The sequence below is a fragment of the Cynocephalus volans genome, chromosome 3 (assembly GCF_027409185.1).
Source record: "Cynocephalus volans isolate mCynVol1 chromosome 3, mCynVol1.pri, whole genome shotgun sequence".
Lineage (NCBI taxonomy): Eukaryota > Metazoa > Chordata > Mammalia > Dermoptera > Cynocephalidae > Cynocephalus > Cynocephalus volans.
The window spans coordinates 160228476-160252302 of record NC_084462.1 but is presented as its reverse complement, the minus strand read 5'-3'; the positions used below and the strand labels follow the sequence as shown (position 1 = coordinate 160252302).

The 23827-nt window shown below is 37.4% G+C and overlaps 1 protein-coding gene across 9 annotated transcripts in view; it reads right to left on the bottom strand.

The window, feature by feature from the left end:
• Positions 1 to 23827, bottom strand: part of NRXN3 (neurexin 3) — a 1519487-nt gene that overhangs the window by 33975 nt on the left and 1461685 nt on the right. For 6 of the 9 annotated variants that reach the window (XM_063091547.1, XM_063091543.1, XM_063091544.1 and 3 more), the window contains one exon: positions 22263 to 22341. In XM_063091547.1, the coding sequence (XP_062947617.1) occupies positions 22263 to 22341 (79 nt within the window). Of the gene's footprint in view, positions 1 to 22253; positions 22342 to 23827 lie in introns of all 9 variants that reach the window. The other 3 variants (XM_063091545.1, XM_063091550.1, XM_063091552.1) reach the window with 1 other exon arrangement.

Below are 23827 nucleotides of genomic sequence, written 5' to 3'. Positions count from 1 at the left end.
ATCCTAACTGGGGTTAGATGGTATCTCAATGTGGTTTTGATTTGCATTTCCCGGATGCTGAGTGATGTTGAGCATTTTTTCATATGTCTGCTGGCCATTTGGATATCTTCCTTAGAGAAATGCCTACTTAGCTCTTTTGCCCATTTTTTAATTGGGTTGCTTGTTTTCTTCTTGTAAAGTTGTTTGAGTTCCTTATATATTCTGGATATTAATCCTTTGTCAGATGTATATTTTGCAAATATTTTCTCCCACTCTGTTGGTTGTCTTTTAACTCTTTTAATTGTTTCTTTTGCTGAGCAGAAGCTTTTTAGTTTGATATAATCCCATTTGTTTATTTTTCCTTTGGTTGCCCGTGCTTTTGGGGTCGTATTCATGAAGTCTGTGCCCAGTCCTATTTCCTGAAGTGTTTCCCCTATGTTTTCTTTAAGAAGTTTTATTGTCTCAGGGTGTATATTTAAATCCTTAATCCATTTTGAGTTGATTTTAGTATACGGTGAGAGGTATGGATCTAGTTTCATTCTCCTGCATATCGATATCCAGTTATCCCAGCACCACTTGCTGAAGAGGCAGTCCCTTCCCCAGTGAATAGGCTTGGTGCCTTTGTCAAAGATCAGACGGCAGTAAGTGTGTGGGTTGATTTCTGGATTCTCTATTCTATTCCATTGGTCAGTGTGTCTGTTTTTATGCCAGTACCATACTGTTTTGGTTATTATAGCTTTGTAGTATAGCTTAAAGTCAGGTAGTGTTATGCCTCCAGCTTTATTTTTTTTGCTGAGCATTGCTTTGGCTATTCGTGGTCTTTTATTGTTCCATATAAATGTCTGAATAGTTTTTTCCATTTCTGAGAAAAATGTCTTTGGAATTTTGATGGGGATTGCATTGAATTTGTATATCACTTTGGGTAGTATGGACATTTTCACTATGTTGATTCTTCCAATCCAAGAGCATGGAATATCTTTCCATCTTCTTGTATCCTCTCTAATTTCTCTCAGCAGTGGTTTGTAGTTCTCATTATAGAGATTTTTCACCTCCTTGGTTAACTCAATTCCTAAGTATTTTATTTTTTTGGTGGCTATTGTAAATGGGCAGGCTTTCTTGATTTCTCCTTCTGCATGTTCACTATTGGAGAAAAGAAATGCTACTGATTTTTGTGTGTTGATTTTGTATCCTGCTACTGTGCTGAAATCATTTATCAATTCCAAGAGTTTTTTTGTAGAGGTTTTAGGCTGTTCGATATATAGGATCATGTCATCTGCAAACAGGGACAGTTTGACTTCATCTTTTCCAATCTGGATGCCCTTTATTTCCTTCTCTTCTCTGATTGCTCTGGCTAGTACTTCCAACACTATGTTGAATAGGAGTGGTGAGAGTGGGCATCCTTGTCTAGTTCCTGTTCTTAAAGGAAAAGCTTTCAGCTTTTCCCCATTCAGGATGATATTGGCAGTGGGTTTGGCATATATGGCTTTAATTATGTTGAGATACTTTCCCTCTATACCTAACTTATAGAGGGTCTTTGTCATGAATGAGTGCTGAACTTTATCAAATGCTTTTTCAGCATCTATAGAGATGATCATATGGTCCTTGTGTTTGAGTTTATTAATATGGTGTATCACATTTATTGATTTGCGTATGTTGAACCAACCTTGCATCCCTGGGATGAATCCCACTTGATCGTGATGAATAATTTTTCGTATGTGTTGCTGTATTCTGTTTGCTAGTATTTTAGTGAGGATTTTTGCATCTATATTCATCAAGGATATCGGCCTGTAGTTTTCTTTTTTGGTTATATCTTTACCTGGTTTTGGTATCAGGATGATGTTTGCTTCATAGAATGAGTTTGGGAGATTTGCGTCCGTTTCAATCTTTTGGAATAGTTTGTAAAGAATCGGTGTCAATTCCTCTTTGAATGTTTGGTAAAATTCTGCTGTGTATCCATCTGGTCCTGGGCTTTTCTTTGTTGGGAGCCTTCTGATAACAGCTTCAATCTCCTTTATTGTTATTGGTCTGTTCAAATTTTCTACGTCTTCACGGTTCAGTTTTGAGAGCTTGTGTGTGTCCAGAAATTTATCCATTTCCCCCAGATTTTCAAATTTGTTGGCGTATAGTTGTTTATAGTAGTCTCGAATGATTCCTTGTATTTCAGATGAATCAGTTGTAATATCGCCTTTTTCATTTCTAATTTTTGTTATTTGAGTCTTCTCTCTTCTTTTTTTTGTTAGCCATGCTAATGGTTTGTCAATTTTATTTATCTTTTCAAAAAACCAACTTTTTGATTCGTTGATCTTTTGAATTGTTTTTTGGTTTTCAATTTCATTTAGTTCTGCTCTGATCTTAATGATTTCTCTCCGTCTGCTAACTTTAGGATTGGATTGTTCTTGTTTTTCTAGTTCTTTAAGGTGAAGTGTTAGGTTGTTCACTTGCCATCTTTCCATTCTTCTGAAATGAGCATTTAATGCAATAAATTTTCCCCTCAATACTGCTTTTGCAGTATCCCACAGGTTTTGGTATGATGTATCATTGTTTTCATTAGTTTCAATAAACTTTTTGATTTCCTGCTTGATTTCTTCTTGGACCCATATGTCATTAAGTAGAATGCTGTTTAATTTCCATGTGTTTGTATAGTTTCCAGAGTTTCGCTTGTTATTAATTTCTAGTTTTAATCCATTGTGGTCTGAGAAGATACATGGGATAATTCCAATTTTTTTGAATTTATTGAGACTTGATTTGTGACCTAATATGTGATCTATCTTGGAGAATGATCCATGTGCTGATGAGAAGAATGAATATTCTGAGGTTGTTGGGTGGAATGTTCTGTAGATATCTGCCAATTCCAATTGGTCTAGAGTCTTGTTTAGATCTTGTGTTTCTCTACTGATTCTTTGCCTAGATGATCTGTCTAATATTGACAGTGGAGTGTTCAGGTCCCCTGCTATTATGGTATTAGTGTCTATTTCCTTCTTTAGGTCTAATAGAGTTTGTTTTATAAATCTGGCTGCTCCAACATTGGGTGCGTACATATTTATGATTGTTATGTCTTCTTGATGGATCAGTCCTTTTATCATTAAGTAGTGACCCTCATTGTCTCTTTTTATGGTTTTTAGTTTAAAGTCTATTTTGTCAGATATAAGAATAGCCACTCCAGCTTGTTTTTCTTTTCTGTTTGCATGGTAAATCTTTTTCCATCCTTTCACTCTTAGTCTGTGTGAATCTTTATGGGTGAGGTGGGTCTCTTGTAGGCAGCATATAGTTGGGTCCTGCTTTTTGATCCAGTCAGCCAGTCTGTGTCTTTTAATTGGGGAATTTAAGCCTTTAACATTAAGAGTTGTTATTGAAAGGTGTTGATTTATTCTTAGCATTTTATTGGTTGTTTGGTTGTCTTAGGTGTCTTTTGTTCCTTGCTTTCTGATTTACTGTTTGGTTTCTTTGTTTGTTGGTTCCTTAGGTTGTAGATAGTGTTTTTGTTAGCTTGTTTTCTCTTCATGAATGCCATTTTTATTGTACTAGCGGGTTTAGATTTTTCTTAGGTTTTTATGGCAGTGGTAGTTATTTTTCAGGAACCAAACCCAGTACTCCCTTGAGGATTTCTTGTAAGGGTGGTCTTGTGGTAGTGAACTCCCGCAGTTTTTGTTTGTCTGAGAAATATACTATTTGCCCCTCATTTCGGAAGGATAGCCTTGCAGGGTAGAGTATTCTTGGTTGGCAATCTTTGTCTTTTAGTATTTTGAAAATATCATCCCATTCCTTTCTAGCTTTTAGGGTTTGTGATGAAAAGTCTGATGTTAACCTGATTGGGGCTCCCTTATAGGTGATTTGACGCTTCTCTCTTGCAGCTTTTAAGATTCTCTCTTTGTCTCTGAGTTTTGCCAATTTGACTATGACATGTCTTGGAGAAGGCCTTTTTGGGTTGAATACGTTTGGAGATCGTTGAGCTTCCTGGATCTGAAGATCAGTGATTTTTCCTATACCTGGGAAGTTTTCTGCCACTATTTTGTTGAATATGTTTTCAATGGAATCTCCATTTTCCTCCCCTTCTGGAATACCCATGACTCGGATATTTGAGCGCTTGAGGTTGTCTGATATCTCTCTCAGATTTTCTTCCATGTTCTTGATTCTTTTTTCTTTCTTTTTGTCTGCTTGTGTTATTTCAAACAGCCCATCTTCAAGTTCAGAGGTTCTCTCTTCAACTTCGACAAGCCTGCTGGTTAAACTCTCCGTTGTGTTTTTTATTTCGCTGAATAACTTCTTCAGTTCAGCAAGTTCTGCTACATTTTTTTTCAGGACATTGATTTCCTTGTATATTTCCTCTTTCAGATCCTGTATACTTTTCCTCATTTCATCATGATGTCTAGCTGAGTTTTCTTGTATCTCATTCAGTTTCTTTAGAATTATCACTCGAAATTCCTTGTCAGTTATTTCAAGGGCTTCTTGTTCTATAGGATCTAGAGTATGAGATTTATTAACTTTTGGTGGTGTACTTTCTTGATTTTTTGTATTTCTGGTGTCTTTTTTTTGGTGTTTATTCATTGTGGCAGGGGGTTTCACAGTCCACCGGTTTAAGACTAATGACTAACTAGGATGTTGCTGTTGTTGCCAATTTGGTATGGCTCCCGCCGTGACTGCTCAGTTGGCCTCTAGTGTCTTGTGTGTGTGGTTGCCTCGGGTCTTGGGCTTCTCCGGGGATCCACCTTTCTGGTCAGCTTGTACTCTGCTGGGCTGGTGGATCACGTACCACAGGGTGTGTGATCTCTGTTGAGCTTTCACTTTCTGTACAGGACTTCTCCCCGTTCCGTGTGCTCTGGCCCAGGCTGTTAGATCGTGCAGTGGCGACCCCACCGGGTGTGTGGTTTCTGTCGAGTCTCCGCCTCCCTGGCTGCACGTCTCCCCCCTCTGTGCACACTGTGCTGGGTTGGGGCGTGTCTTCTGCACCCCTCGTCTATCAGCTGGGCCTTCAAGACCCTGCTCAGCACCGCCTCGCCCAGGAAGTCTACCAGGTTTCTGCTAGGCACAGACGACCGGTCTCTCTGGGTGCCTTTGTAGCACTGTGTAGATCTTTCTCGGGTCTTGTTCACCTTTGTATCCCCCCGGTATAAACCGAGTCTAGTGCCCGCCTGCAGCCTGCTCTCCGGCAGGTTCAAGCGGACCTGGGAACTCTCCTACCACACTATTCCCAACCAGAAATTCGTTAGGCTTTTTTCCAAACTGGTGGTCGCAGAGATGGTATCTGCCTCCCAGTAACAGGAAGTTTACCGGGGCGGAGTCCAGGGTGTGGTGGAGTGACAGTCGGCCCGCCCGTACTTCCTAGCCCTCCCAAAACTGGTCGGGACGCCCCACACCCCCAGCCCTGCCAGAGAACCGTGGAGGGAGTGGGAGAGGAAGCCGGCCCGCAGGGTCCGGAAAGCCCCACGCCAGGCCAAGCAAATGGGCTCAGTGATGGCCGAGCAGGGCGGAGCTGCCCGCACCTGGGAAAATGGAGGCAGCACCGGGGCAGTCAGTGGCCTGGTGGTGCAGTCGGGGAGCCGCGTGGGCAACCACCCCCCGAACAGAGCTGTGCCAGGGATCACTCACAGTGCTGTGCCAGGTCGGGCGCTCGCTCTGTCTCTGGTTTGTTGCCTTCCGTGTTCTCGGCGCTGCCGCCTCGGGCTGTTCAGTCGCGGCGCCGCTCGGGCGCTCCCAGGAGTCTTCTTTAATGCCGGCCTGAAACCTCGAATCTTGAATAGGGCAGCTGGCCGCCTTCAGTGCGGCCCCAGCCTCCGGGATCCTGGCTGCATCCACAGCAGCCCTGGCGCCGTGTTCCCTGTTTCAAGACTCACTTTTGCAGCTAAGAATCAGTTCTTTTCCTGCTCCACACTTCAAAGCTGTTGCCTGTAAATGAGGCAGCCTCTCCTGCCGGGGGCAAAGTGGCGTTGAGCCCCCACGACCGGCCAGCAGCAGCAGTCCTCCCTTAAGAGATGGCCAGAGGAAGGTCCACAAGTTTCCCGGCTGCCTGAGGCCCAGTGGCCGCCTTTTCCACCTCAGCTACTCCGCGCCAGCCGCCGCAGCCGCCGCCATCTTATAACCTCTTATGTTTTTATTCTATCTTTTTTACTGAGATTATCTTAATCCTTACTATCTAAGCGACTGATGCTTAGAATCATAACTTCCTGGGACCTCAATGAAATAAATGGCTTGATCTTAAGATTACCTAATTCATTCTAAAATTTTAGATTTAGGAAGATCTTCAGTCTTTGAGATGAACTAAATCTAGTGTGGCAACACAGAGAACACTTTAAGCCTCTTGTTTTCTGGTTTCTGGGTATTTGTTTGTTTTCACAAACTGAGTCGAACTTCAAATAAAAAACTGTGGAGAAAGATTAACATATAGTTGCCAACTTTTTTTTTATTTTTTGGCTAATTAAGGATACTATAAAGAATAACAAACACTGCTTTTGTAAAAGACATTGATTTTAACCACTGAAAAATACAGGGCATGATGTAAGAAGAGAGGGCATTTCTGTAAGTTTAATTTTGTGGAGAGCTACTGTCTTCCCTTTACTTTTCTCTTTTCACTATGGATTAGTGAAGGTTTTGGCCTAGCCTGGTACAGCTCTTGGATTTGAGCTTGGGAACCAGTGCTCTAGTTTGCCTAACAATCTATCCTCTGTGTAGGAAGGTAACATCTCTGCATCACTAGAACAGATACTTATAGAGTCTGCACCAAAAGTGACCTCTTGTCCTCACCAACTGCTTCACCATTTGTCCCTAATCTCTTAGTGTCCTTGGTGACCAATAGAATACAAAGTTGTAGACCTGATCCCTAAGGGGGTCGATGATATCCTCTCCTGTGTGGCAACAATGACCAGGAGAGGGAAGATAACCCATTTCTCACTCATCCTCTGAATTTTCTGTTGGAGGCCATCTCAGTTTAGAATAAAGGCAACAAATTAACAAAGTAACCATTATTCGTTCTGAAGGAGAGAAGAAATCTATGGTAATTAGAGGGGGGAGGAGGAGGGAATGGGGAAAGGGGAGAGATTAGACAAGGGGCATAAAGAATAATTATGATTTATAACAATATATATGCTAGTAATATTGATTTGATCAACATATCTCAATGTTCAACCTCCAAAATATGCATAATCAATTTTGATTCAATAAATAAAATAAATTTTAAAAAAAGAAAAGGTTTTCCAACAATGAAATTGGGTATCGATTGTCCAATTAAACTTAAAATTAATTAAAATGAAATAAAATTTAAAAAATAAAATAAAAAAAACTTGATACAGAATATCAGTAAAATGGCATAGATTATGGATTTAAGACACTTGGGATTTAATTACATCTCCAATAGCAATGACCTCAGTGCCCTTGAGCAAATTAATTTACCTCTGTAGGTATGTTTTGTCACCTAAACCCAAACCGTTACAATGAACTCTAAAATTCTTCAAGTTCACAGTTTTAAAGTTATGTAAACTCTGAGATTATTTTCTCTGAATAAGAGAAAAAATAAATGCAAAAAAAGTCTCAGCTTTATGGAAGTTTGGAAGATAAATTGCTATGCTTAATCTGATATTCAGTGTCACCAGGTGATATCTTAATCAGAAATTTTACCGAGAGCACATCCTTCCAAAATTTATGAAGGGGCTCTTTTTGAATTTTAAAAATAGAATGAAAAACACTGTGTGTCTCATTGTTGTGCCTTGTTTGACCTGCAAAGAAACTCTTTTCACTTCAGTGTTTTTAAAATATTTAATTTGGATGCCATTAAATGAGGGCATGTTCTCTCTGGTTCATCAAAGTTCCCGCTACTGCATATGGCAACAAACCTGGTCTCCATCTATTCACGTCATGCAGCTGACCCCTAGGGACAGGGTTTGTCCCCTTGCTTTATAGGGAAAGCAAGTAATGACTAAGTGTAAATAAACATACTAATAAATAAGTAAACCAACTAACCAACCACAGGGTAAAATGCCAAGGTATTGCAAGTGTGATGGGAGAAAAAGATGATTTCTCAGGGCATTGATAGTGCTTAATATACCCTTGTTTTCCTCTTGCTTTCTACAGTCTCTTTGATCTCAGAGGCTTATTAAAACACTAATTCCAAATCGGGTTACTTTAAAAGCCAACCACTGGACCTCCAGCCTCTGAAGACTCTCCTAATGGCTTCATCTTTCCTGCCTCCATGCATCATCTCTTCAATTTGTTTTTTGCTTTCTTTGTAGGCCAGAACCTTACAACTCCAGGCACAATACCACACCAGGGGGCCTTGCTAATGGAGAAAGCTCCGCATATTGTTACTAAGCATCCTGGCTCCCAAAAGCTAATCTTATACCCACCCTGGGGTTGAGATACATTAGGATCTAACTTCATAGATTACCCAGTGTTCATACTTGAGCCTTTCATATTTCTTCTCCATAGATTTCCAATGTTAAAGATGTCGAAGAGGCTAAGCATTCATTTATAAATTAAAATCCTTCAGTAACAAATGCCATCTCTACAGCAATGTTAAATATGGCTTTGAATCCGTATTTTCACAGCCTGCTCCTGTCTAACCTGCTGCCAGCTGGTAGAACATATTAGTCACCTCCGGACATAGGATGCACCCTCCTGAATCATACTGTATAATCTGTTGCCTCCAACATTTTGAGGGCTAGGATATAAATAAATGCTTTTGCTCACAATGCAGCAAGGAGTCCTATATAACCCTCCCCACCTTAATTTTGTTCTCCCCGTTCATTGCCTGTGTTACCAAGAATGTTTTTCTCACTTTCCCCACAAAACTTATAATGCTACAAATCAAAGAGTACAGGGAAAGAAGAGTTTCTCAGCAGGTTGCAAAATTATATCTCAGTCATTTAGACATTTGTCAGCTCAATAACCCACAGCCAAGGATTGGGAAGAATCACTGGCATGTGACACAGCATGTGGGCTGGAGTTCAAGGAAGCTACCAGCAAAGAGGTCTGAATGTGGGGGAGAAGGCAGCCCACGCCCCAGCAGAGGCAGGTAGCTCAAACGACAGATTTGCAAAAGGAAGGGCAAAATGTCAAACTCTTGCCAAAAAATGCAGCGTACAAGCTGGGTGGAGATGACTCTGGTTACGTTTATTTGTTTTTTATCATGTTGCATGTCTGAGATAATGGCATATTTAAAACAATGATGGGAAATGTCCTTAAAGATGAGCTTTTAATGTCCTATCATGTTCTATGTGGTCTCATATGCTTAGTGGAGAACTCAATACAATTGTTCAGACTGACATTCAGACTGAGGATGTCTCACCTATGTTCTTTTTTTTTTTTTAAGACTACAAGATTTCTCTACACTGTGGTGAACTAACTATGGCCTGCAGGCCAAATTCAGGTCCATGTCTGCTTTTGTAAATAAAGTTTCATTGAAACACTGCCACATTCCTTCATTCATTTGTGTGTTGTCTGTGGCTGCTTTTGTGTTATTGCAAGAGCAGAATTGAGTTGTTATGGCAGAGACTGTAAGACAATCTAAGTCTGAAATATTAATTCTCTGGCCCTTTACAGAAAAAACAGGTTGGCAGCTTTTGCTCTGGGTGATTGATTGACAAATGTGAACACTTGGCAATACAATACTGCAACTCTCATTATCTTTTAGTAAAAAGGGGGGTTTCTGTGCTTCAAAGCTAAGATTAAAGAACAACTCTAGTGTGCAGGGTACTTGAGCATTTTCAACTGTACAAAGATTCCAGTTTAGGGATCTGGCTTCAGCACAGGTCAGGACTGATATAATTTGTAATGAGACCCTCAGATGCTTGGGCAGGCCATACTTTCCTTGGAAGAAGGATTCTAATAAAAGAAAACACAACTTTTTCAGTTTTTTTTTTTTTATAAGGATGCTTTCTTTTTATTGTGAATTTTAGTCCATAACAGATTGTTTTCTTGCATAGCAAATTCAAAGGCCCAGTAAAGGATGGTTGGTTGGTTTTTTTAATAGTTTTGGATACATAATGCAAGGAAGTGAGAAAAAACAAGGAGAGGATAAATAAATGGGTATGATTTTAAATGATATCAAGAGCACTTCTGAAAGGGTCTAAGGTGAGAAATACATTCTCTCAGGAACATGTTCACTTTATTATTTATTCATTTATTCATTCATTTATTTATTTATTTATTTATATTTATTTATTTATTTATTTATTTTTATTAGCCGTAACATCTAAAACACTGTGCTCCAAGGAACATATTATTTCTGAAATAAAGTATAGCATGTTACCAAAGCTCTCACTAAGAGCCTCTGTTCTTAGAATCGTAACATCATTTAGAGGTGGCTGTTGTCTGATTGTACGTTTTGAACAGGACTGGTGCTGTAGTTTGAATGTACTCCCTAAAACTCACATTGAAGCTTGATACCCATTGTAACAGTGTTAAGAGGGTGGGAAATCCAACTATGGTATTTGGAAGGTGGGGCCTTTGGGAGGTTACTGGAGCATGGATAAATGGGGTATCATGGGAACAGCACTAATGGCTTTATAAGGAAAGCAAGTACGCACTTTAACGCGCTCAGCCCTCTCACCATGTGATACCCTGTGCCACCTCTGGACTCTGCAGAGAGTCCTCACAGGAAAGAAGGTCCTCACCAGGTGTGCCCCTCAACCTTGGACTTCCCAACCTCCAAAAGTGTAAGAAATAAACTCTCTTTCTTTATCAATTACACAGTTTCAGGTATTCTGTTACAAGAGAGAAAACAAACTAATATCACTGATAATGATCAATGAGCTAGACACCTCCAATGCACAAATTATTACAGAGGTGACATCAAGGGAGACTTACTTCACATAAGTGTCGCTATTTCTCTCCAACATTAGAACCATCCCACCTCGCAGGAAACCAGGGTAACTCATTTTAATCGCAGCTCTTTGGATAAATCATAACTGAACAATTTCATGACCCCTAACAATCAAAGCTCTCAAAGCCTGTGTGATACATATTGATTAACCCTTTTAACAAGTATCTCCTGACCACTTAATATACTCAGTACACATACTTCCTTTCATTGTCATCAAGAAGGCAGGTAGCTATTCATATACGTGGGTTAATGAAAAGTAAACACTATATGAGACAGTATAGCACAGCGACCAGTGTGTGGGCTTTGGAGCCAGTTGGCTTGGGTTCAAATCTCATTTCCTCTACTTTCTTACTGTGTGACCTCGACAATTTTGTTTAACTCTTCTGTGCCTCAGTTTACTCATTTTTAAAATGGAAATGATAATAATAGACCCTCACAGATTGCTATGAGGATTAAAGAAGTTAAAAATGTAAAGTACTTAAGAGTATACCTGACTATAGTAAGTGTTCAGTAAATGTTCACTAAAGGAAGGAGCAAAGATGTAGCAGTGGCAAACTTATAGGCAAAAGCCTAGAAATCGTTTCAGAGACTTACTCAATATTATGTATGCCATCCTTGAAAGTTGACCACAGCAGCAACTAAACCTCACACCAAATTAAATAAAATACTGCACTATTAGAAACCCAATCAGAGAACCTATCTTGTCAAATTAGAAGAGTCAATAAGCCCCAACACTTTCCTTTTTAATTCCCAGATCTCTCAAACTCTTTCAGAGCAATAATTAAATATCTAACAGTAAAATGATCTTTTTGAGCTGCAGTTGTTTTTTGCAATACAATGGTTCTCATGCTGTTTTAAATGTTAACATACCAGTTTACTCTTTGAGAAAATGTGGAAGCAAAGGGCAATGACATATTTCACTGTGCAGTTGGTTAATTAACATACATCAGATACTGTAACTAAATAAAGTTCATTATATTTCAAAAGTTACAGAAACATGACAACTGGGTAATGGAATCATGCTGTAGATTACAATTATGTGCTAAGGAATGCATCTAGTATAGTCTTTCCAAAGCTCAAGAAGCAGAATTTGAAAACCTAAGAAATATCCTATTCACCTTCAGTGTTAGTAAGGGAGGAGTATTTGGCAACTCAATGTTGAGGAAACAAAATTAGTCGAAGCAGTCATTCCCATGGACATAGGCATAGCTTTCGTGGCATTTACAAACAGAATGTCAGGAGTCCTAGTTGTTTCACTATCTTCGTTTTGCCATCGGCACACCCATAATACATTTAAACTCCACTTTATCTGTGCCTCTAAAGCAAGGACCTCCTTGGGGCAACAGGAAAATTCTACTCATGTTAAGCTCCACAAATTAGCACCAGATAATTAATAAGTGTTAATTAATAATAAGTGTTTAAACCTGAATCTTTGTGCACACTGCAATAGAAAAAAAATCCATTTTTAAACAGATATGGCTGTGAATCTTACCTCTGCCACTTAGGCACAGGCACGTGACCCTGGAAAAGCAAACTTTTTGAATTCCAATTTTCTCAATTGTAAGATAGCCATGACAGTTTCTACTTCATACTAACCTAAAATGAGATTTAAATAAAATACCATGTTGGAATGCACCCAGCAGGGTACCAGTGTGTACTAGAGCCGGTTTATGACAGCTGACATTTTTAGGAATTTTCCAAGCCAGTTGTTAAAACACAGCCGTTATCAAAAATTAAAATATATAAAACCATGAATACATTATGTTAAAAACAAATATAATAAAAACTTTAAACTTACCAGTTCCTAATTATTTCTCTATATTTTACTATTACCTATGCTCTTGAGGTCATTGATAAATGACTTAAAAATCTGTATGATTAAAAATCTATACAATTGTGTGCTAGTGAGTATCAGTTCCCAATCCTGAGTTTAGTGCTGTCGGAATCATGGTGGGAATATTTTACACTACAGAAAATGGCAAACGCTGCAAATTAGGACTCTGTGTGTGTGTGTGTGCACGCGCGCATGTGCGTGCGTGTGCGTGTGTGTGTGTGTGTGATGGTTTTTAAACATGTATCAGCAAACTATTATACTTGGTTCATAATCAATACCTCTTTCTTTTCTCCTTTTTTCCTTCCTCCCCTCTTTTATCTTTGCCTCCCTTTCTCTCTCCCTCCCCTGCCTTTCTTCTTTCATCAGAAAGTTCTCAGCCCACAGAGCCCATTCACTTCCTCTTGCATTGCTTTTTCTACTTTACCCTTAAGAGAAACAAAGCACTACCCTGGAATGACTGAATCACCTTATTGGAATACCCTGTGCCTTGAGATGCTTTCTTTTCTCCAGATTAAAAATATGGACTTTTATTTTAAGACCTCTTTTAATCTATTAATTTATTATTTGTGAACCATTTTATACTTATTTGTTCAACCCCCTATGAGTAAGGAGGTTGAGTTGTTACAAAGTGTCATTTTTATATTATTGGTATCAAACAAACCAAATCCTTCCAAGTAATGCATCAGATTGCATGGATAATCACAGGTAGAAATCAGCATCTGGATGAGTAACTGGCACTTTCTTCCATTTCTGTCTAAAGAAATTCAGACTCTATTCTCAGAACTAAAGCTATTGTGCGTGTCATGATTTTTGGTATGAGAAAAGAATTTAAGCCCAAGTTGAAGTGTTGGCTTTCTAATGCTTCCATGAATTAAAAAATAAGGTAAAATAAAATATATATCATTGACTCAGAAATATCAAAAGATAATCTTACCTCGAAATATGCATGAGGTAGAACCAGTGAGTTAAGAAGCTTTTTTTCCCCTCAGATGTCTTGCTGAACACATTTATATTTTATGTTAAAATATACAAACAAGTGAATTTGATAATGAAACACATGCAGATTTTCACAAAGTCCTCACCAATTCAGGAACAGGCACTGCTCTATATGGCAGAAATGATCCTTTCTCACTAGCATTTTCTGAAAAAAATTTCTGTTGATCTGTTCCTGAAGAAAAGGTTCTAACTAGAAGATTCGTAATCTACGGAATAACTCTTTGGAAATGAGCTCTTACGTGAAGTCCCTTTAACAGTAAGCCCATTTAATCATGTCAAAAAAATCAACAAGGGTTTCTCATTGTCAATCAGGTTGTTGTTTGGGTGTTATTAGTAGTAGTTTCCCACTGTAAGTTTTGCCTCTTTTGTCATGTCAAAAGTGCAGCTTATGACTCTAGATGCAAACCACAGTTATCAACCTTACAATTCAACTGAAAATTTGTTTTGCTTCTTTGTGAAGTTCCCTAAGGGAAAGGTTAAAAATAGAGACAACAGGGGAGTGAGAAACAAAGGCAGAGGATTTCAAACCACATATTACAAACAGAGAACAGAATCACAGAACTACACCACGACAGTGGACTCCAAGACAAGATGGCAAGACAGATATGCCAAACGAGAGACACATGCTTGACTGCTATGCCAAGGAAAGAAAACACAAGATCAAAACCATACAGAGATGCTGCGAGAGCAGCTCTTGGGGCTGCTGACCCAATGGAAATAATAATAATAATGAGAACCCATGAAATTATAACTACAAAAGAATGTTATCCCCGCAACTCATACACTGGACTCGCTGGGTTAGCCTGGATGTGTCACTTGGATGAAACACAAGATGGTGTTATGACAGCCCATGCACTGGCGATGGAGGCTGTGGTTAGTTGATTAGCTACAAAACTGTCACTGCATGCCACACAATGATGTCGGGCTTGTCTAAAAATAAAAGATACAACGAATATTTTATATCTGCAATAAAATTCTTTTTATGCCATCTGAAATTTTTGGAGAGGGGTGTGTTTCTCTGTTTGTTGTTTCTGCATGTTTTTCTTTCTTTTATTGTCTTTTTTTCTGGCTCATTTGTCATCTTCAATTAGTTACCTTGTTATAAAAGGGAGAGTAAAGGCAAGTGGCCTGTGCAGATATAGGGAAAAAGAAAAAGGAAAAAGGAAGGAAATTAAAAGGAAAAATATGCATAGGAGAAGGAGGAGGAAAACACAGTTTTTCATTCTTTTGCACACAACTTTCTTGGATTTGTTGGGGTTTGTTTTGCTTTGAGATAAATTCGGGAGGGATATGCTGAAAGGGGAGGAATTCAAGATTAGGATGGCAAGAAAAGATTTTGTTGCCTTCTCTGATTTGTATATCTATATATCTTTCAGTATTTAAAAAAATAATGATTGTAATTATCATAAAAGTATAGCAATGAGTTAAAAATAGCTTTGATGACCAAAATATTAAATATGAATCAAAACAAAATAAAGTAAATTGAACCACCAAAAATTCATGCGGCACAAGATGAGGTGAAACAACAGAAAATATTCTTCAAATATATACAAAGTATATATCTATTTATATATATACACAGGAATGTGCATATACCGATAGATATATCTGTATAATTTTTTTCTTTCCACCCCACCCAAGGATAACTGAATCATGAAATCACTATTATAATTATGATAGAAAACACAAAACCTAAAGAAAAATTAACATGCTTTGTTTGCCAAGTTAAAACAGTATCATGCATGTCTATGTTGGCTGATGCTGATTAAAAACAATGGTGTGAATTTCTGTGTAAACACATGACTGATGGCAGGGGCTGTTGTTAATCTCTGCTTATGTCTAATATCATTTATACTGTGTCTACATATATATGGAGTGTCAGGCACTGTATATTTTGTATACATACATATTATATATATATATATACACACAGTATATATACTTGGGGCTTAGGGGAGAAAAAAAAATACAAAACTAGAATAATAAACGGAAACCCATAGAAACTTTTCTTTTAGAACCCAATCCCTCTTTATTTACTTCTGGGGGATTTGCTTAATGATTTCATTAAGCTCATTCCTTGTCTACTACTTGCATTGGCATTTGAAATCAGGAAGTTCTCATGAGTTTGGCTTGGAATTCTCAATTCTTCATGTCCATCCTCACCGTATTATCTAGAAAAGCACTCGCCCTAGACTATACTGTATATTCTGCAGTTCAAAGAAAAGTTTATTACTGAACTATACTAATTTTTCCATCATAATAAATGAGAAATTCTGTGTCCCCAAATTAAGAGACAGAAAAACGATCTTTGAGGTTGAGTCTGTCACTGGTTGACATCATCTTCCGTGATTTTTCTTGCCTGTTCCTGGGTGGAGGATGCAATTCACTGAGTTAGAGAACTCTCCTTAGGATGCTGATGACATCTCAGGTGTTTTCATTGACTGTCTGCATTGTTTCCTCCGATCCTTTTCCTCCTTCCCTTTCATTTCCTTTATTTTTATATCGGCCTTTCCTAATAAATTGTGAACTCTTGGAAGGAGTCTGGTCTTACTTATTTTTGTTTTTCCGACACCTATTCCAGTGTTTACGCATAGTAGTCACTCAAAAATGTTACAGAAATAAGTGATTTATTAAACTTTCAAATGGAAGTCTATATACTTACGCACTGATCTTATTGATTTCCCTGCCTTTCTCCCCAACATACCAAAAAAAACTTGGGTAATGGAGTTAAACAGATATTTTTCGTTTTTATCTTTTTTGCTATTAAATTTGTTTTTTTGGTTGTTGTTGTTATGAAATCCGTAATAACAATCTATGGGCCATATACCTTATGCTCACTATCCCTGAGCTATTAAATGCCTAAAAGGCAATAGCCAGTTAGTAGATCTTTCCTACACTTATTTGCTATTCTTGCTGTTATTTTCACAGCATTTCACCCTTAGGGATTTAAAAGCCACAGGGATTAAAAATTAGCTTAGGTTGGGTTATAAAAAAGGGATACAACTTACTCAGTGGGTTAAGGAATGAAGACAGAAACTATGCCATTAAATTAGGAACATTATGCTCCCGTGAACATACTACATTAATTTAGAGATCAATAAAGGCAATTCGAACATGGATAGGATTTAGCCTACCTCTAAATATGCAAATAACTGTTTGCTTTTGTGTACATTGTACATGTTAAGTTAAAGGTAAAAATGACTAACGTCTACAGCCAATAATGGTTAAAGTAATTTTACATCTATTTACATTCTTCTATCCAGAGCTAAAACATTTATCTCAGATTACTGCCATCATCTCTTTATTCAAAGTGTTTTTAAATGGGCCTGGGCTCTTCCAGGTGAAATTCTGGATACTGACATTCAAACGTTCCTATAAAATTTTACTTAGGCGTTTACTGTCCTACTATGTACTGAATAGCCACTTGACTACTGATAAAATTTAAACGTGATTCTATTTACCAATCATGAATTTCTATATAGAAAAATCTTTCTAAAATTAAATGAATAAATAATTAAATAAAAATCCACATCTTTTTAATAAAAACATACAGGTGGCTTACTCTCCAAACTAATGACAAAATGGATTTCTATAAACAAGTAAGATTACGAACCTCATATTTAAGGCCCATAATCAGCACATGTACTTTTTCATCATCTATAGATTCTGGTAAATAAGGCTCTATTTTTCCTTATATTTTATTACACAATTACTATTGTCTTTATATTTCAGCTGCATTTTCTACCGTGTTCTAGCAAACAAAAACTCCAATGATTTGAAGAGCTTTTAACAACTGAGTGCCAATTTTCATATTATAAATTCTTTACTGAGGCATTCAAACTGATAAAGATCAAGAACCCAGTTCCACCGGAAAAACACAAATACAAGCATGCTCTTGATGTTACACTAAATTTAAATTTCACACAGTCTGAACTGGGTATTATAGCAGGACTAACAAAGAGAAACAAAGTAGCAATAACACGAAATGCAAGTATGAGGACTGTAGATTGGAGGAGTAAAAATACATCTGAGACCACTCCAGGAATAGTAATTATTTTGTAATCTCATATTACTTCTGTTAATTTCAACATCTTCCTCAAATCCAACCATTATGAATGTTATTTAGCACAACCCTATTGATGGATTGATGTGTTTCATCTTAACTTCCTTTCACCATCTGCCCTCTGGTGGAAGTGCTGTCCCTTGAGATTTGATCAAAGGCCAAAAAAAAAAAAGGCTAATTGACAACCAACAAGACGTATCCCTGGATAATGGCTGAATAAATCAATATGGTTGTTAAATATTACCATGCCCATTTCTCAGGTGTAAAGGCATTGTTGCATTTATTTTTCTCTGCTCTGTGACCCCTGCCCCTAAGACATTTAGAATCTTATGACTATATAAAATCTAGAAAGTTGGTCATTTCTAATTATACAAAAGCTAATCTAAAAACACATTTGTTTTGATGTTATTTCAACTTCCAGAGATGAAAATAGTGGGGATAGCAGCAGGGAGAGGGAGACAGAAGAAATGAAAAGTGAATTTTATCAATTTCTTTGTATTTCAGAATTTATTCCTACACTTAAGATCACAAATGTGAACTTACTAAAGGTCTTAATTGCTATTTGGCTTCCATAATTTCATGAGGAAATTCTATTTTGTAATGGTTATTTAATGCTTTCTAGCTCTTCTTTTTTTCTTGTTGCATCCAAAGAGGTAAGAAGGACAATGAAATATGAGTTCACTGCACAATTTAATATCAGTAGAAGTGTAGTTGAGAAGGAAAAGGTTTACATGCAAAAAGACAAATCTGAAATGTTAGATACTGACTTTTCTGTGGAGGGAACACAGTCCTTTAGATAGTTAAATAGGTATTCAAATATTCTTCTGAATATTTCCATTTGATGAAGATGGGTTCATTATAATTTTATTGTTTAAAGTTTCAATTCTGGGTTCTTAAAGCAAATACTCAGAAAATGGGATTGTATCTGTGACTCATAAAAGGATCTAGTTCCCAGGAAAAGAAAGGATAAGAGACAGCAGAGAATTCTTTTCATTGAAGAAATGAAGGTTTTGTTGTATAAAAGTATAGATTTGAACAATTCAACAGGTTTTATCTTAGCTGTTTAAGGGGAGATAAAGGGAGAGAAATTTTAATTTAAAATGAGTTATTTTGAGAGGCAAACTAGTTCAGTCAACAAACACTATTGAGCTTTTACGCTGTGCTTTGCTGTCATGATTTAGGATGTTTTTTTTTTTTTTTTTTTTTACTCATGTACATATCTTCCGGAGAAAATATACGATGAAAATTTGACACTCACTGGATTTGCAAGGTTTCTAGAGTACCATCAATCAAAATCCTAAAACATTTAAGTTATCCCTAAACCTGATGTGACTAAGCTACACCAAACTGTGGTGCCCTCTAAGTACCAAGGTGTGTTCTATGTGTGAAAAGCAATTGCTTACATCTGACTCAAAACTAATAGCTTTGAAATCCATTTTGATTTAAAGAAAATTAAATTAGAACAACCATTCCATTTAAAATTGATGCCCATGTAAAAACAAAAGTTGTTGAATTACAGCATATACTAAACTGCCCACATTTATGAAAAGTAAGAGCTTCAGATGGGCCTAAATTGATCAGGACATAACCTGTAGAAGTAAAACACTGTCTAACTGGGAAAATAATAAATTTGCTAAAAAGTGAAAGAAGACAAGGTAACAGTCAAGATGATAGAACAAGGCCTGGGTAATTAGCCAAATTTAATATATTTCCATCAAGCATTAAGCTTGGCAAAGAGTAAAATTTTAGAAACTGAGGCAGTGCGTTAGGGTGGTCAAAACTAGAATTTTAATCTCAATGTTCACATAGTATCACAGGATTGACAATTTATGTCAAAGCTATGTTAATGTCACCATATTCCGTTACTGCATCGGCAATGGAAGACTTCTCTTTAGGCAGTGCAAACCTAGCCCCGGAAACTGTTTAACCATTTCTGATTTTTTAATCTGTACTGTTTTTGGAAAATGTGAAGGCTGCAGACATATTTCCCATGTGATGCAAACGAGGGTTTGATAGCTCCAAGCAGGAAACCCTCATTAATGTGAATCAGGTCCTCAGGCAAACCTCTTCTCTCTGCATTAACAGGAATATCTACCTTTTCCTTGTATTAAATACACCTCTGATGTATTTCCCTGTGTATCCAAATCATTCACCAGTAATACTTTATGGAGTACATACATTTAGAAAGAAGAAATGCTCATTCTTCAAACATGATGAGTTGAATCCAGGAGAAGGGGATGAATATCAGTCTCTTGGAGCTACATGTTACCTTTTTCAGGGTTGGGGCTCTGTCACCCACTTTATTTATATATCCCCTCCCATGCTACCTTGCAGAACACAACATATTGTTTTGAAAACCATTTGCATCTCCCTACCCACCCCATGTTCCTCAAGAAATGCTGGCCTTGAATTTCTGTCCTCCTCTTTTGAATCAGATGAAACACCCATGAAGCCACTAAAAGACAAATGGACTTAGTTTGAGGCTGTTCAAGTTTGGGCCTGTTCAAGTTCAATATCAAATGGCAATTATATCCACAGCCTGGGGAGCTGTAGAACTTGCGAATCTGAGATCTGGAAAAGCCCCCTGCCTTATTATGGAGGTTGCTATGGAGATGACATTCTGTGTGTATGTGGTGGAAAAGGAAGGTATTTGGGCAAAGATGGTGATAATACTTCAGAATGGCCAAGCCTCGATTCTTATGAGACTTAAAATCTAAGAATTTGATAAATACTGCTGCATATATGGATATCACAGCAAAGAAAGACAAAAAACCAGAGAAAGGATAAACAGGGAATCCTAATTAAAGTCTAGGTCTCTTAAACTATTGGCCATAAAATCAGTAGATTTAACATATGCCCTGGGCATTATGACATATTCATACTTGAATCTTTAATATCTAGCAAATGCCCAACATGCACAGTTTGCCTTAAAAAAATATTTGTTGAATCGAATTATGTTGGAGAAGTAATTTAGAGAGCAAAGCTCCTTAATCTATTTTCCAAAAGCTCATTTACAAAAATTATTAGAATAAGAAGAATTCAAATCTAGAGATATAATCTAGAGATATATCCTCCCAAGTGCTCAGAAATACTTATTAAATAAATGAATGGATGAATTAATGAATGAATGAAAACTTGGTGCTCAAGTTCTGGTACAGATTGGATGTATCTGCCCTTTAAAGTTACAACCTCACTTAGCACATAGAGATTATTACCTAATAACCTGAAAAAATCTGACAGGTCACATTTATTTTCCTTCCACACAGTTGAACTCCTAAAGAAACAGATCACACTTCAGAATGGAAAGGTCCCACATACTATAGGTATGTCCGTGTGTAAGTGCTAAGGACGGGAACCCACAGAACTTCCTGGATCCAAAGCCACTTGCAAGAAACCAAGTAGTCAGGCTTTAACAAAATTTGAAAGCTTGTAAATCATCTCTTGTAAATGAGAAATGGAAGGTTTTTATTTTTGTTTTATCTTTTTTTATGAAGCTTAAATTTGTCTAGAATTAGCAAAAAAAAAAAAAAAAAAACTTTAATGGCTCACTTTTTCTTAAAGAAAAGGAAAAGGAAGTTAAAGCAATCCAAAGAATCAACTAGAAATTTCTATTTATTTCTTTTAGACTTTGCAGAAAAAAGATCCTAACCCAACTCGTTTTTAAATCTATTAAACATACACAGAAATTCGATGATATCTGTTCTCTATTATATACATATAAATGTTTAACTTATATTAAGTCTCAAAACAGACAACTTGGGAAAGTTGATAGGAAATAATCAGGGACTGCAGTTGCCTGCTGGACATTATATCATATGTAGCTCACTATAAAGAAAGACCATAAAACATCAAAATGTATCTGGGTCCAAAACAGGGACACATTGAAGCTTCTAATTGCCAAAGTCCTCTAAACTTCAGCACAAGAGATACATTTTGAAGCATCACAGCCGTTGACATGGCACAGTTCAGTACTAATTTTGTGTTTTCTACAATATCGCTGCACACGTTCTCTAGACACACAATAAACAAAATTAGTATAAGTGTAATACCATGTTAACTGCTGTTAAAATCCCATGGAAAATGTTTTGCTTTTGTTTTTGTTTTATTTTTTTGCTGCTTAGGCTCAGGACAGTTCTTGAGATTTAAGTGATGTTTACCAATCTATATGGCTCTACTTTGGGTTCATGCTTTTTAAATATCTTTCCAACACAGATTTCTTCATGATCCCACCCCTTGTCAATTTCATTGCTGTCACTGGCTGCTACACATTTGCTGATCCAGTGGTTAATCTGGGCATCTGATTGCCTTAAATTGGGTCATATGCCATGAATTTTTCTTTAGCTCTCAAGGAACTGACTTTAAATTTCCCTGGGATCATATCGCTCCTCCCATGGGATTTGATGCTTTTGTTTATATATTAATATTTATATATGTATGCTTGTACATATATAGATATAGGAAATACACACATATTAACACACTATAATATATATATAACACATGTATAATCACATATATGTATGTATTGTTTTTTGCAAATGAAAAAAGAAAGCAAGCAAAACAAGACTGACCTGACCTACCTGTACTCGGCTCACATTCGATGAAGTCTTCATCATCACTTGAACATTCAGCAGATGAAACAAGGTCATCTGATGTTGGCTGTTGATGTCAAGAGAAAAATAATGGGGAGGGAGGGAAGAGAGACAAAAGAGAGAGCGAGAGATAAGGAAACAAATTAACAAAGACATCAAAAACTTATCACTGTGTCCCACCTCCCATCATTGTTACTGTTTCTTTTCTCTACAGAGGCCATGCTGTAGGATGGAGAATTTTTAATTCCTGTGTAGCTCTGAATGGCTCTGGGTCCAGACAATCTGTGTGGCTTGTCTGTGAAGCCGAGTGACCCACAATAGTTCCAGGAGGTCCAAGCGTATCCCATCCTGTAAATCGCACTGTGCAACCTGACTCTGTCCTGACTAATTTCCACTTTGAGAATCAGAAGGACAGGAGAAAGGACTGTTGCAAAGGCTAGGCAACACAGGAGTGCAAGCCAACAGAGATGCACCGTCACTTTGAGAAGGTCTCAATGCATATGGTGTGCACTCTCCAGTGTATGATTTGGTGGTTTTGAAGCTATAGGCTGGCATAATTAATGAATGCTATGGAATGCAGTCTATTAAGAAATAGCATAGCGGCTTCACTCCCTAGCAGCTATTTCTTCACGTAATTGGTGCAATTAGCTGAATTAGTAAGTAACGTGGACCAGCAGAGCGATACTGCCTAACAGCCCCAACACAGGTAAGGCTGTTTCTAAAGAGAGCAGAAAAAATTTTGACTGCAACGATAGTCGTTCAGCTTGAGACTTTTTTTTAAAATTCTAAGTCCTGTGAAAACTCCTCAGTGCCAGGGAATCTGTGGCAATATAGGGGACTGCGGGTCTTGGATGTGAGAAGGGTCCTTACCACACAGAAAGTAAGACTGCTTTCTGTACCTGGTATATATTGCATACATGATGAATACCATTGAATGAAAAGATGAATGAACAAATGAATGAATCTACAGATATTATGCAAAAGTCAACTTTTGGCCTACTATGTGCATAAGAGTATTAAATACATTGTAGTTGTTTAATAATTGCTCATTTCTTTTCTCTTTTTGGTGTTAATCATATCAATTGACTTGCTGATCTTATTATTCCCAGTGCACTGAAGTCTGGATCTATATTCAAGAGGAAAAGATAATAAAGAAACTGCCTCCCTGTCTACTAAGCAATTACTATAAGGCAGATGCTGTGCTAGACATGTATATATACTTACTAGTAATAGTTATTATTAATCTTATTAGTAATAGTTATCATAATTATTTAATTAGACACAGTTCTTACAACCATCCTTTGGGACAAGAATGACGTTATATGTTTAAAGAGATAACAGAGAGTTTAAGTGAGTTGCTGAAGGACATAGAGCTAGTACATAGGGGGATTTGAAGATACATCTTAGTCAAAGTCTGTGTTTGTGGCCCACAAATAGGCTTTTTTATACCTCATCTTATATAATATCATGGGCTAAATTGTGTTCCCCCACCCCCAAATTTATATGTTAAAGTTTTAACCCCCAGTACCTCACAATGTGACAATATTTGGAGA